The 12067-nt window shown below is 62.2% G+C and overlaps 1 protein-coding gene across 17 annotated transcripts in view; it reads left to right on the forward strand.

The window, feature by feature from the left end:
- PACS2 (phosphofurin acidic cluster sorting protein 2) overlaps window positions 1-12067 on the forward strand; it is a 63630-nt gene that overhangs the window by 26855 nt on the left and 24708 nt on the right. For 10 of the 17 annotated variants that reach the window (XR_002341116.2, XR_014809364.1, XR_014809368.1 and 7 more), the window contains exons 2-8: window positions 2366-2453; window positions 5350-5439; window positions 6892-7017; window positions 8999-9161; window positions 9626-9699; window positions 9930-10010; window positions 11086-11145. Coding sequence is in view for 8 of the 17 variants with exons in the window: in XM_021081609.2 (XP_020937268.1) it covers window positions 2366-2453; window positions 5350-5439; window positions 6892-7017; window positions 8999-9161; window positions 9626-9699; window positions 9930-10010; window positions 11086-11145 (682 nt within the window). In the remaining 9 variants the exon portion in view is untranslated. The remainder of the gene's footprint in view (window positions 1-2365; window positions 2454-5349; window positions 5440-6891; window positions 7018-8998; window positions 9162-9625; window positions 9700-9929; window positions 10011-11085; window positions 11146-12067) is intronic. The other 7 variants (XR_014809366.1, XR_014809365.1, XR_002341117.2 and 4 more) reach the window with 1 other exon arrangement.

Genomic DNA, 12067 nt, shown 5'->3' on the forward strand with positions numbered 1-12067 from the left:
CAGTTCATTGCCTCTCACCCGCCGGCTGGTTTCTGGGGCCTCGCTGAGCTGGTCGGTTCTCAGGGCCCGTGTCCCGACTCCCTCCTTCCTCGGGCCGTCCCACCCACCCAGCGGCCCTGTGGGCTGCGAGAGGAGAGCCTGACTCTCTGGCCTTCCCGCCCTGGCCGGGTCCTCGGCGCGGCTGTGCGGGTGCAGGGCTGCCGTCCCGTCTCTCCGCGTCTGCCCCGTGGACGTGTGCGCCCCATCGGGCCAAAGGAGAGCCCGTCTCTTCCTGGCTCAGCAGAGACTGTAATCGAGGGCGGGTGTTGGGGTTTGGTTGTGGTGTGTGACCTACTGTTCCTTTCACGCGTATCTGGATTCCGTTTGCTAATATTGTGTGGAAGATGTTTCCACGTGTGTCCTTAAAGGAACACCCGTCTGTAGCTCCCTTTCTTACCGCTCTTGTCTGGTGGTGGGGCTGGGATCGGGGTGTTTACTAAGCTCATAAAACGATTTGAGAAGTACTCCTTCCTCTTGTTTTCTGGAAGATGTTTTGCAGAGCTGGGGGGGTTTTGGTTTGTTTGTTTTTGTTTTTGTCTTTGGTCTTTTGTCCCTTTAGGCCACACCCGGGCGTATGGAGGTTCCCAGGCTAGGGGTTGAATCAGAGCTGTCGCTGCCAGCCTATGCCAGAGCCACAGCCATGCCAGATCCGAGCCTCATCTGCGACCTACACCACAGCTCACGGCAAGCCTGGATCCTTAACCCACGGAGCCAACACGCAACCTCATGGTTCCTCGTCGGATTTGTTTCCGCTGCACCAAAACGGGAACTCCCAGAGTTGGTTTTATTTCTTCTTTTTTTTTTTTTTTTTCTTTTTGGCCACACCTGTGGCATGTGGAAGTTCCTGGGCTAGGGATGGAGTTCACACCACAGCCTTGACCGTGCGGGTCCTTAACCTGCTGAACCACCGGGAAACTCCCGTTCTCCGAAGGACGGGCACCGAGTGGTCTGCAGTGTCCCCGGCCACGTCGGTCAGTTCCGCCGTGATGTCCCTCTCGGGCCCTGCTGCCGGTCACGGTTCTCTTCTCTTGCTCTTTCCTTGGTGTGGCTAGAGTTTACCCATCACGTAGCTCTTCCCAAAGAACCAGATTTGGGCGGTTTTTTTCCCGATTCTTGTTGTTGTTCTCAACTTCATTGTTTCTGCTCTTATCCTCCTTATTTGCTTCTTTCTCCCTTTTGGTTTAATTTGGGCTTCTCCTGGTGTCTTAAGGTAAAGCGTGGAATGTGTACTTGAGAATGTTTTTCTCTCGAATGTAAGCATTTAATGCTGCAAGTCCTCCTCTCAGGACTGCTTTAGCTGCACCCCGCCTTTCATGCCACACGAAATATGTCTGATGTCTTTCCAGGCTTCCTCTTTGGCCTGTTGGTGCAGTTGAGTTTCCCAAGGAGCTGGCGTTTTCCAGCTGTCTTTCTGTTGTTGGTTTCTAGCTAATTCCGTTTTTGTCAGCGAGCACACTTTATATGATTTCAGTTCTCATGAGTGTGTGTGAGCATTGTTTTATGGCCCAGGCTGTGGTCTGTCCTGGTGAATATTAACTCCTTTCATCCGCCTTTACTCTCACTTTTTTTTTCCCCTGTAGTTTGTTTGCCTAGTAAGATGGGGCCTTGCAGAATCAGAGCCGTCCCCTCTGCTCTGAGGGACTGGGCTGGGGTCCGGCAGAGAAGCATTTGCTCAGCTCCCTCCCAGTGCTGGTGTCAGGGACTGTCAGGGACGCTTTCCGTCTGTCTCCAACCCGGAGCTGCCCCTGCTGTCAAATCAGGGGCATCTCCTGCCCCAGCAAGCCCTGGTGTCTGTCACCTGGCCCCTCAGCTTGGCAGAGCCAGCACATGACAGGCTGGCGTCACACCCTGTGCTGGGTAGGGCCCTATAGCGGGGTGGGAAGGGCCAGGTGGGGCCTGCAGGATGGGTGGACCCTGGAGAGGAGGGAGCCAGGCCCTGGGGTGGAGCCGAGAGGGCAGGGGGCCCCGGGAGGCAGGCACGCTTACTGCTGGGAGGGGCTTCCCCAGGTGCTGGTCCCCTGGTCCCCGGGGGCTTCCTGGCTCTGTGGTCTCAGGTGTCCTGTCTGCCCCCCCCCCCCCCGCCCACTGTCCTTGGACCCACCCAGGCCACTTTGCGAGCCCTCGAGGACCCCAGCAGAGGGGCTCTGGTCAACCAGCCGTGGTGCCGACGGCCCTCGGGTGCAGGGGCCCTGGGGATGGGCCTGGCCGGGCCTGGGCAAAGGCTCACGGGCGTCCCTGTGAGCGACCAGGGTACCGGGGGCAGGGAGCCTGAGGCTGGGGCCGCTGCACAGCAGGGCCTTCCCGAGCCTGTCTGTGCCCCTTGCAGGTTGTGCAGCCTGACCTTGAAGAAGCTGGTGGTGCTCAAGGAGCTGGAGAAGGAGCTCATCGCCGTGGTGATTGCCGTCAAGATGCAGGTGCGGCCTTCTGCGCGGGCGGCGGGACCTTCCCTGTGGGCCCGGAGCCCATGCGGATGCTCTGGCGGGTCGGAGCCGCGCCCCTGTGCACAGTGAGGGCAGGAGCCCGCCGTCCCGGGCCGTGGAGGGAGCAGAGCCGGGGGGACTGTCCCCCCCACGCGGCCCCGCACTGTGTGGCCTCAGCCAGCAGCGCCGCCCCCTACAGGGCCTGGCGTGCTTGCCTCTCGCTCCCAGGCTGTCATGCTCCATGTCCCAGGGCCTCCCAGGTTCCTCTTTCTGCTTTTGAACGAGGATCAGTGTTTCAGGGGGGCCCGGCCCGCCTGCCCCTCCTTGGGGAAAACAGCCCCCTGCCCTCAGAGCTGCCTTGGCCCAGAGGCCCCGGGGGGCACCCCATGCCACGTGGGCTGCCTTGGCCATTTGGGGACCACCAGGTTCCAGGTCGCTTCTGGGGATGGGAGGTCTGTCACCCCGGGGCAGCCAGATGGCACCTCCTGCGGCTCTTTGCAGCCAACCTGCAGGTGTGGGGCCCCGTGCCCGGCCACCGCTGCAGGCCCCTACCCCCTGGCATTGCTCACAGGTGGCACTGTGTGGCAGGAATGTCCTTGGAGGGGCCCTGGCTGAAGCAGGGTGGCTCTCAGTGCCTATCCTGTTAGGACCCCAGGCTGTGGGCACCACAGGGCGGGAGTCCTGCTTCACCCTCAGCCCCGGGCTGCTGGAGCCCAGCACACCTGGCCCAGGCTCTGGGCGAGGGTCAGCAGGGCCTCCTGGCTGGACCTCCAGGAGCAGCAGGGCCTCGGGCCCAGGCTTCCTCCAAACTGGGCGCTCAGGTTGGAGCCTGGAAGGCGTGAGGCCCGTCCTTCTGGTCACTTGTCACCCCCTGAGGAGCAGGGCGCTCTTCAACAAAGATCTGAAGAAATAAATCATTTCACTAAAGAGGCTGCTGTTCTCAATTCAAAGCAGCAGTGCCAGGCTGCACACTGGGGTCAAGGGAACCGGCCCTGCTGGCGTGTGGGTGGCACCGGCTGTGACCCATTGCTGGCCTCTGACGTGACCGACCTGCTCACACTCTGGCCCTGCTCGTCCAGCGCCCAGTCCCCAGCCCCCTGAGCCGCCCTGGACCTGGACCTGATGGAGAACTCGGCCTCTGCTCAGGATCCCAGGCCCCCTCGGAGCCACCCTGTCCCTCCCCCTGCCCCCCTCCCCCGCTTAGCTCCCTTGCCGGCAGACCCTCGGCTCCAGGCCTGCCTCCCTTTGGGCATCCTCTCCTACCTGGCCGCCTGCCTCCAGACCTGGTCCTGGCCATTCCGCCCCCAGATCCTTGTGTCTTGGTCCCCAGGAAGCAGAGGTGCTGGCCTCCCGCGCTGACCTGTCCACACACGTGTGCTCCCTGTCCCCCTGCTCCCTTCTGTGCCTGGACCCGCCACCTGCCACAGGCCCATCGGTGCAGGGCCTGACGTGAAAGGGGTCAGATGTGCAAGAACTTTGGGGGAACGGCTGTGAGGGACAAAGGGGAACGGGTTGGGGGGTAGGGAGAGTGCCAGACCCCACCTTGGGTGCCTGCTCCCCCCCGACCCTGAAGGCAGAGGGAGGGGCACTTGTGCACTGACCCTGCCAGGAGCAGCTGCAAGCAGCGAGGCCTCGGCACCACATGCGTCCAGAGGGCAACAGCTGGCCGCCGTCCACCAGCTTGTGCAGCCTGGTCTCAGCCCACGGGCCACCCCACATGCATGCCCAGAACCCCTCCCTGGGGCTCCCTTCGGCACAGTGTCCTGCCCCCCCCCCCAGCCCTCACTCATTTGCCTGCACCCTCATTGGAAGTCACCCAGCACCACCCCTGCCGCATCAGAGCCACCTGGAGGCGGCCGCTCCTCCCAGCTCTGGGTCTGGCTCCTCCTGGTGCCCCCACGTGGTTCACCCAGGCTTTGTCCTGCTGTGTCTGGCTCCCCACACACAGCAGTGTCCCTCAGGCTCGGCCTTGTTGGGACGGCTATTTTTAAAACAATGCTACAGTGGGCATCTTTAATCCGTTTGGAATTTATTCTGGTGTGGGTGAGTTTTGAGGTTGGGACCTGTGCTTTCCACACAGGATTCAGCAGCCTCGCATCAGAGCATTTAGTGAGCAGCTTTGCCTAGCTGACCCGAAGGCTCGTGATTACATCCTGCTTCATATCAACACGTCCGTGTGTGTTTTGGATCTGGTTCTAGACTTCTGTCCTCCCTAGCCTGGGACGGCGCTGCTGTGCTTTGGTTGTTGATCTTTGCACCCGCTTTGCTCTCTGGGGGGCAGTCACCCCTCACGGTACTGCTTTCGCAGGAACGTGTGGCCCCACCCCTGCTCCTGCAGGTACTTGCCCTAACCACCTGCCCCTCGCACTGCACCTGCGTCCAGTCGTTACATTAAACTTGGCAGCACCCATTCTTACTCTCTCACGGCTTAGGAACAGATTTCTAGAGGTGGACTTGCCTTCTAGCGTATGGACTTTTTTTAAGGCTCTAGATAAATCTTCCCCACAGTGCCTTTGGGAATCGCTGCCCTCAGGCCTCCACCCCAGCCTGCGGCTCTCATCTTCCTGTTTCATTTTCAGATGCCCTCTTCTGGGAGTTCCCCTTGTGGCTCAGTGGGTTAAGAACCCGACTAGTATCCATAAAGACGCAGGTTGGATCCCTGGCCCCGCTCAGCGGGTGAAGGAGCCAGCATTGCATGGGCTGTAGTGTAGGTCGCAGTTGCTGCTGGGACCTGGTGTTGCCATGGCTGTGGTGTAGGCCGGCAGCTGTAGCTCGATGAGACCCCGAGCCTGGGACCTTACAGATGCAGCGGGTGTGGCCCTCAAAAGACAAAAAGAAAAAAAAGTAAAGACGCCCTCTTCTGAGCCTGAGGTGTCTCCTTCCGTTTCAGGGCTCCAAACGGATCCTGCGGTCCCACGAGATCGTGCTGCCCCCCAGCGGACAAGTGGAGACCGACCTGGCGCTGACGTTCTCCCTGCAGGTGGGCCGGGCGGCCCCGCCCTCCGCGCCGCCCCTCGCCCCGCCCCGCCCCCGACGGTCGCCCCGCAGGTGGGCCGGGCGGCCCCGCCCCCGCGGAGGTCTCCGTGGGGGGTTCCGTGTGTTTTTGCCCAGCGAGAGCTTTTCATGGCATCGCCATGATGAAGTGAATGTAGTGAGGTCCAAACTCAAATGATCAGTTTAGGTCATTTCATTCCCGTGTTTAGAAAAGATGGGGTAAAAAGCAACTCAAAACATTTGCTAAGAAAAAATGAGGAAGAGCCTGTGGAAGCGTGTTGTAAGGCAGACCCTTTGGAGGCATTTTGGGGGGTGCTGGTGGTGTGAAGGAGGGCTGTTCAGACCCAACCCACCCCCAGGGCAGCATCCCCTGCCTGCAGTCCTCTTCCCTTCTTCGCCTGGATTGAGCAGGTGTGCCAGCTTCCTACCCAGCACGCTTGTGTTTGGGAAGTAATGCCAGGAGTTCCAGGTGGTGCAGCGAGTCACTGCTGTGGCACGGGTTCCATCCTTGGCCCAGGAACTTCCGCATGCCCTGGAGGCCCCCAAAACGAGAGAACTAGCGCTATTTAGTATCAAATCAATGCACCTCAAACCATTTTTGTCCCCTTTCTTGGAAGACAGGCCTGTGGTTTCATGAGAACCCTACCAGCCCAGGGCCTGCCCTCCCCCAAGGCCACCTCACCCCAGCTCTGCCTGGCTTTACCCGAACCTTCACCCACAGCAGCTCCTGGGTTTTGTGTTGGTTCTTCTTTCGGGGGGGTGAGGAGAGTCAGGTTTAGTGGAGTATAATTTACAGAATATACAGTTCACCGTTTTAGGTTTAGGTAAAGGTCCCCAGGTGTATAACCACTGCCAGTCAATGTGGCGGGCAGGCCTGTTGGCCCCGACTTTTGAAGTAGGTTTTTATGGCATCCCCTTGTGGCTCAGCAGGTTACGAACCTCAGTAGTGTCCATGAGGATTCAGGTTCCATCCCCGGCCTCGAGCGGTGGGTGAAGGATCCGCATTGCCGTGAGCTGTGGTGTAGACCGCAGACACGACCTGGATCCCATATCGATGTGGCTGTGGTGTAGGCCAGTAGCTGCAGCTCTGATTAGAGCACTCGCCTGGGAACCTCCATATGTCGCAGGTGCGGCCCTAAAAAAAGCAAACAAACAAACAAAAAAGTAAAAGTAGTTCTATTTGTGAACCCTAAGGAAGGCTGTGCACGTCAGCCGCATGCACACGAGCGAACGCAGGCGGCCTGCACCGCCAGGCGGAGCTGCCCCAAGCAGTTACCGTCGATCCCGGGATTGCCCCCACCGCCACCCCAGGGCCTGGGCACTGCGCACGCCCCCGGGGATGACCAGCAGGGAGTGAGCCCCCGCCCGGCCGGGTGAGACCTGGCAGGTGTGGTGGGCGTGGCCGCCCGCGTGGCCGTGACACCCCCTTCTCCCGTAGTACCCCCACTTCTTGAAAAGAGAAGGCAATAAGCTTCAGATCATGTTGCAGCGAAGAAAGCGGTACAAGAACCGGACCATCCTCGGCTACAAGACGCTGGCCGCCGGCTCCATCAACATGGCCGAGGTGAGGCTCGGCCGGGCGGCGGGACCTCAGCTTCCCACTCTGCGGGCACCGGCCCTGGCCAGCGGGACGCGTGCTCGGGTGGGTCAGGGGGTGGCATCAAGTTGACGTCCCTGGCAAGGAAACAGGCAAAGGGCCTCCACGAAGAACCAGCCGACCCCACTGAGTCTTGGGGGAATGCGGGGCCCTGAGGGGTGCTTGGGGGGCAGAAGCAGAGGGTCCCCAGGCCCAGGAGCTCTGAGTTCTGGATGGGCCCTGGGGGAGGGGCAGCCGGGAACCCCTGTGTTCTGCCCCAGAGCCTGCCTGAGCCTTCAGGCCTCCTGCCCACCCGCCCGTCCAGGACAGGCACAGTCGGTGCCCTGGCTTGGCCCTCCCAGCCACCTACACCCAGGGAGACCCAGAGCAGAGCGGGAGCCAGGTGTGTGAGCTGGCTGGGCCTGAGCTTCTCTGTGATGCTGCCAGGCTGTGGCTGAGCGTCCTGGCTGCTGGACTGCAGAAGCGGGCCGGCAGGCAGGGCCTGGACTCCTCAGGGCCCTGGCAGGCTCCTCTGCTGACCCAGGGTCACCAGTCATCGCCGCTGGCCCCTGTGCTGGTCCAGGGCCTCTGGTCATCCCGGGGCCCCTGCCTGCAGGCCGTTAGTGCTCAGAGGACGCTGGAAGATGCCGCCTTGTCCTGCCTGAGTGGAGCGTGATGAGCGCGTGACCACCAGGGCTGTAAAGCCAGCCGTGGTCTCAGTGCGCTGCCCAGACCAGGTGGCCTCTGCAAGAGGCCCGGCTTCCCTCCTGCCCCCTGGTGTTCTTCTGGGGCTTCTGGCGTGGTTCTGAGAGTGCTGGGCCCCCCGCCCAGGCCTAACCCCCTCCCCGCCAGCTGCCGAGCTGAATCTGACGTGCCCAGGCCCTCGCCCCTGCCCTTCCCAGAGCAGCTGAGCCCCGGCCCAGTGGCCGTGAGGTCCGCCCCCTCACTGTATTGGAGTTCGTACCCAGGTTGGTTTCTGGGCCAAGCTGGGCATGTTCTCACAGCTCTAAGATAGGGAGACTCAGCCAAGTCAGACTTCCCGTTAGGAAGGTGACACAGGTGTGCCGGGAGCACGGCCGGCAGGGTCTGGCCTCAGAGGGCACGTGCGCACGCACGCCGTCAGAGTGACTTGGCCATGGCAGGAAGCAGCCAAATGGCCTTTTTTTTTTTTTTTTTTTTTTGTCTTTTTAGGGCCACACTTGCAGCACATGGAGGTTCCCAGGCTAGGGGTCTAATCAGGTGGCGGCCTACGCCACAGCCACAGCAACGCCAAGCCGCATCTGCAACCTACACCACAGCTCATGGCAATGCTGGATCCTTACCCCACTGAGCGAGGCCAGGGATCGAACCTGCGTCCTCATGCTTACCAGTTGGGTTCGTTACCACTGCGCCACGGTGGGAACTCCCAGGGGGCCTTTTTAACTTGGTTTCTTAAACGGTGGTGATGGTCGTTTCCTCAAAATTATTTCCTTATTTGGCTAAAGAGTTGGCCTCCCCCTGAGTTCCCGCTGTGGCACAGGGGTTAATGATCCAGCTTGTCTCTCTGGGGGTGCAGGTTCAATCCCCAGCCCAGCACAGTGGGTGACGGGTCTGACGTTGCTGCAGCTGTAGTGTAGGTTGCAGCTCCTGCTCAGGCTCGATCCCTGGCCTGGGAATTTTCATATGCTGCCAGGGCAGCGGAAAAAGAAAGAATAGAGAAATAAAATGCAGATGTGTGTGTTCTCTGGCATGTCACGGTGAGCCCCCCGTCAGGGTGAATTGCTTGGCTGCCTGGGGCCAGCGTGGGGCGCAGGCCAGTGAGGAGCGGGGGCACGAGGGGTCCTCTCCCCAGTTTGTTGGAAATCTCAAGACGAATGGCCCCAGGGCCTCGCCAACCTAGGTGGTCCCAACCCGGTGGGTGTCCGCACAGCTGGGCGGGGCTGCGGGCACAGGCCACGCCCCACGCTCTAGAGCCACACCCTGCCCTCAGGTGATGCAGCACCCCTCCGAGGGCGGCCAGGTGCTGAGCCTCTGCAGCAACGTCAAGGAGGCCTCGGTCAAGGTGGCCGAGATCTGGATCTTCTCCCTGTCCAGCCAGCCCATTGACCACGAGGACAGTGCCATGCAGGCGGGCCCCAAGGCCAAGTCTACAGGTGAGTCCCGCCGAGAGCAGTGTCTCTGCCACGGGCACCACCTCCCGGCCACCGCCTTGGGTCTGCAGGCTGCCCTCTGGGCAGCGGGCGTCTGGTCCTGCCCCCACCCTATGACATGGTCCGTAAGCAGGTCAGGGGCCTTCCCGGGTCCAGCAAGACCCCTCCATTCACAGCTGGGGCCGTCTGCCCTGAGCGGAGGGTGGGCAGGCAGGGACCCTGTTGAGCCCGGTGATGGGTAGGAAGGGCCACCATGGGATGGGGTGGGGCATGTGGGGGCTGGAAGCGCGGCCCCTCCCCCCGGACGGTCCACCTGCCAGGGCGGGCGGGCCCAGTCCCTACCGCGTAGGGCTGTCTCCCTGCGGTGGCCCTGCTCACGGGGGTGGGGGCGTCACTGGGCGCCGGCTCATTGCCGGGACACCGGCCGGAACCCCGAGGCGCCCCCCTTCCATCTGCTCGTTCCGCAGATAACTACTCCGAGGAGGAGTACGAGAGCTTCTCCTCCGAGCAGGAGGCCAGTGACGACGCCGTGCAGGGGCAGGTAACCAGGCGCCACGGGGGCAGGTCGCAGGGTCACGCGGGACCCCGGGGGAGACGCCAGCTTTGGGGCCCCAGCGCCCAGCTTCTCCTGACCCCCGGCAGCAGCGCAGTCCCCGGTGGGCCCACCCAAGACCCTCCAGGGCCAGCGTCCCAAGCACCCAGGGCGGGGCCCCGTCCGGGCAGGGAGGGCCTGGGGCGCCGCGCGGGGCCTCAGGGGCCGGGTCTCTGCAGGACTTGGACGAGGATGACTTCGACGTGGGGAAGCCCAAGAAGCAGCGGCGCTCGATAGTAAGAACGACGTCCATGACCAGGGTCGGTGGAGACTGGTTTTACTAACACTGGGGGTGGGGGCCGGGGCCGGGGGGCGGGCCGCGTGGGGCCCTCGGGAGGGGTTCAGGACGCGAGGCGGCTGTCCCGGGCCGTCTCCGGGCACACGTGCTGTCCCCTGAAGCCCAGCTCTGTGGCTTCTTCTGAGGTCCAGTCTCTTTCCCAAATACAGCGCGATGGCGGGAGGCCCCACGCAGTGGCCTTGCCCTGGGAGGGGGGCTGCGAGGCGCTGGCCGTCGTCAGAGCTTTGCTGGCGTGGGCGAGCCGGGTGGGCGTCCCATGCCAGCCCCAGGCCGCAGGCCCAGAGGCAGCGGGCCAGGTGGGGCTGCTGTGGTCTTGCCCAGGCCACTCCCCACCGGAGCCCAGGGCGGTTCCCTCCCTGCCCAGACACACCCAGTGGGAGGCCAGTTCCGGTCTGTCCGGGGCAGGTGGGCCCAGGGGCTCAGAAGGACTGTCAGGTCCTCCGGGAGGAAAGTCCAGACGGAGGCCTCGGCCCGTCACAGAACGTCCCTCTCCACTGGGGGGGCTCATGGTGTCAAGCTGCCCACATGCCGGGTCGTGGCCCCAGAACCGCTCCCAAGCGTGCTGGGAAGCCGTGGCTGACCCTGTGCACCAGGGAGCCGTGTGTTCTAGACGGCGGTGCAGCAGCCCCCACGCGCTACGGCAGTACCTGTTTGAGCCTCGGTGCCAGGACCGAGGCCCAGCTTCTGGACAGGAGTGGGGGTCCCCAAGGGTGGCCTTGGTCGGCGGCCGAGGGCGCCCCCGAGCAGATGGGCTCCTGCTCTCAGCCTCCAAATCCCACCGAGCAGGGCGGGTTGGAGGTGGGGCACGGAGGCCTCCAGGAGAACCGCGGGTCTGGCTCTGGGACGGTAGCTCCGTCCTGGGTCCGCTGCTGGGTCTGACTGCGGCTGTGGTTTCCGATGCTCCTGAAAATGCGTATGGTTGTTGCGGTGCCAGAGCCGTGCTGGTCGTCCGCGCGGTTAAGCCGCACTGCCTCCTGCCAGGGCCGCAGGCAGCCTGGGAAGCCAGGGGCCCTGACCCCGCCCCGCTTGTCTTGCAGCAACAGAACTTCAAGCAGAAAGTCGTGGCTCTGCTGCGGAGATTTAAAGTCTCGGACGAGGTGAGCGAGCGGCCAGAGGAGGGCTCTGGGGGTCCGGGCCGGGCGGAGGCTGGCTCTGCTGCCCACTGTCCACACGGCCCAGCCGGTGCCTGCGGTGTGTCCTGAATTACAACTTGCTGGACAGACCCGGGGCGGGGGGGTGGGGGGCTTCATCTTTGGAGGGCGTGACTTGGGTTTTTGTGTTTTGTGGCTTTTTATGAACTGACTGCATTTCTAGGGCAGCTTCAGGTTCACAGCAGAACTGAGCAGGTGTGCAGCTTCCCCGTGCCCCCATCGGCACCATGTGGCCTCCCCACTGCCAACGTACCAAGTGTTTCAATGTTTTTTTTAGCTTGTTTCTAGTCTCCAAATTTTCATTTTGTTCTTTCTTCTTTTTTTTTTTTTTTTTTTTTTTTTGGCTTTTTAGGGCCACACCTGTGGCACATGGAGGTTCCCAGGCTAGGGGTCGAACCGGAGCTACAGCTGCCGGTCCACACCACAGCCACCGCCACACCGGATCCTTAGCCCACGGAGTGAGGCCAGGGCTCGCACCCGCATCCTCGTAGATGCTGTCGGATTTGTTTCCACTGCGCTCCGACCGCAACTCCTAGTCTCCACATTTCTCTGATGAGCTCGTGTAGCTTTTAAAACCGGAAGAAAAATGTCTTTTCCTGTGATCAGGAGATTAGTCCCCAGAGTTTGGACCCACCGAGGAGGTGTGGTGGTGCAGTAGGTAAGCCCCAAAGCCTGGTCCTCACACGTGGTCATGACAGTCCGTGAGGCCACGTCCACACAGGAGGGCAGCCCTCGGCAGGTGCTGAAACGGGCCCCCCAGCCGGCCCTCCCCAGCCTGATGTCCGCATTCGTGCTGTTCCTGTCGGGGCTCCAGCGGGCTTTCTGCAGAAATCAGCCAGCCAGTCCTCACGCTCACCTGTAAACACGA

The sequence above is a fragment of the Sus scrofa genome, chromosome 7 (assembly GCF_054392235.1).
Source record: "Sus scrofa isolate SSC_HxYL_T2T_F1_AM1 chromosome 7, Sscrofa_HxYL_maternal_Yorkshire_Landrace_v2.0, whole genome shotgun sequence".
Lineage (NCBI taxonomy): Eukaryota > Metazoa > Chordata > Mammalia > Artiodactyla > Suidae > Sus > Sus scrofa.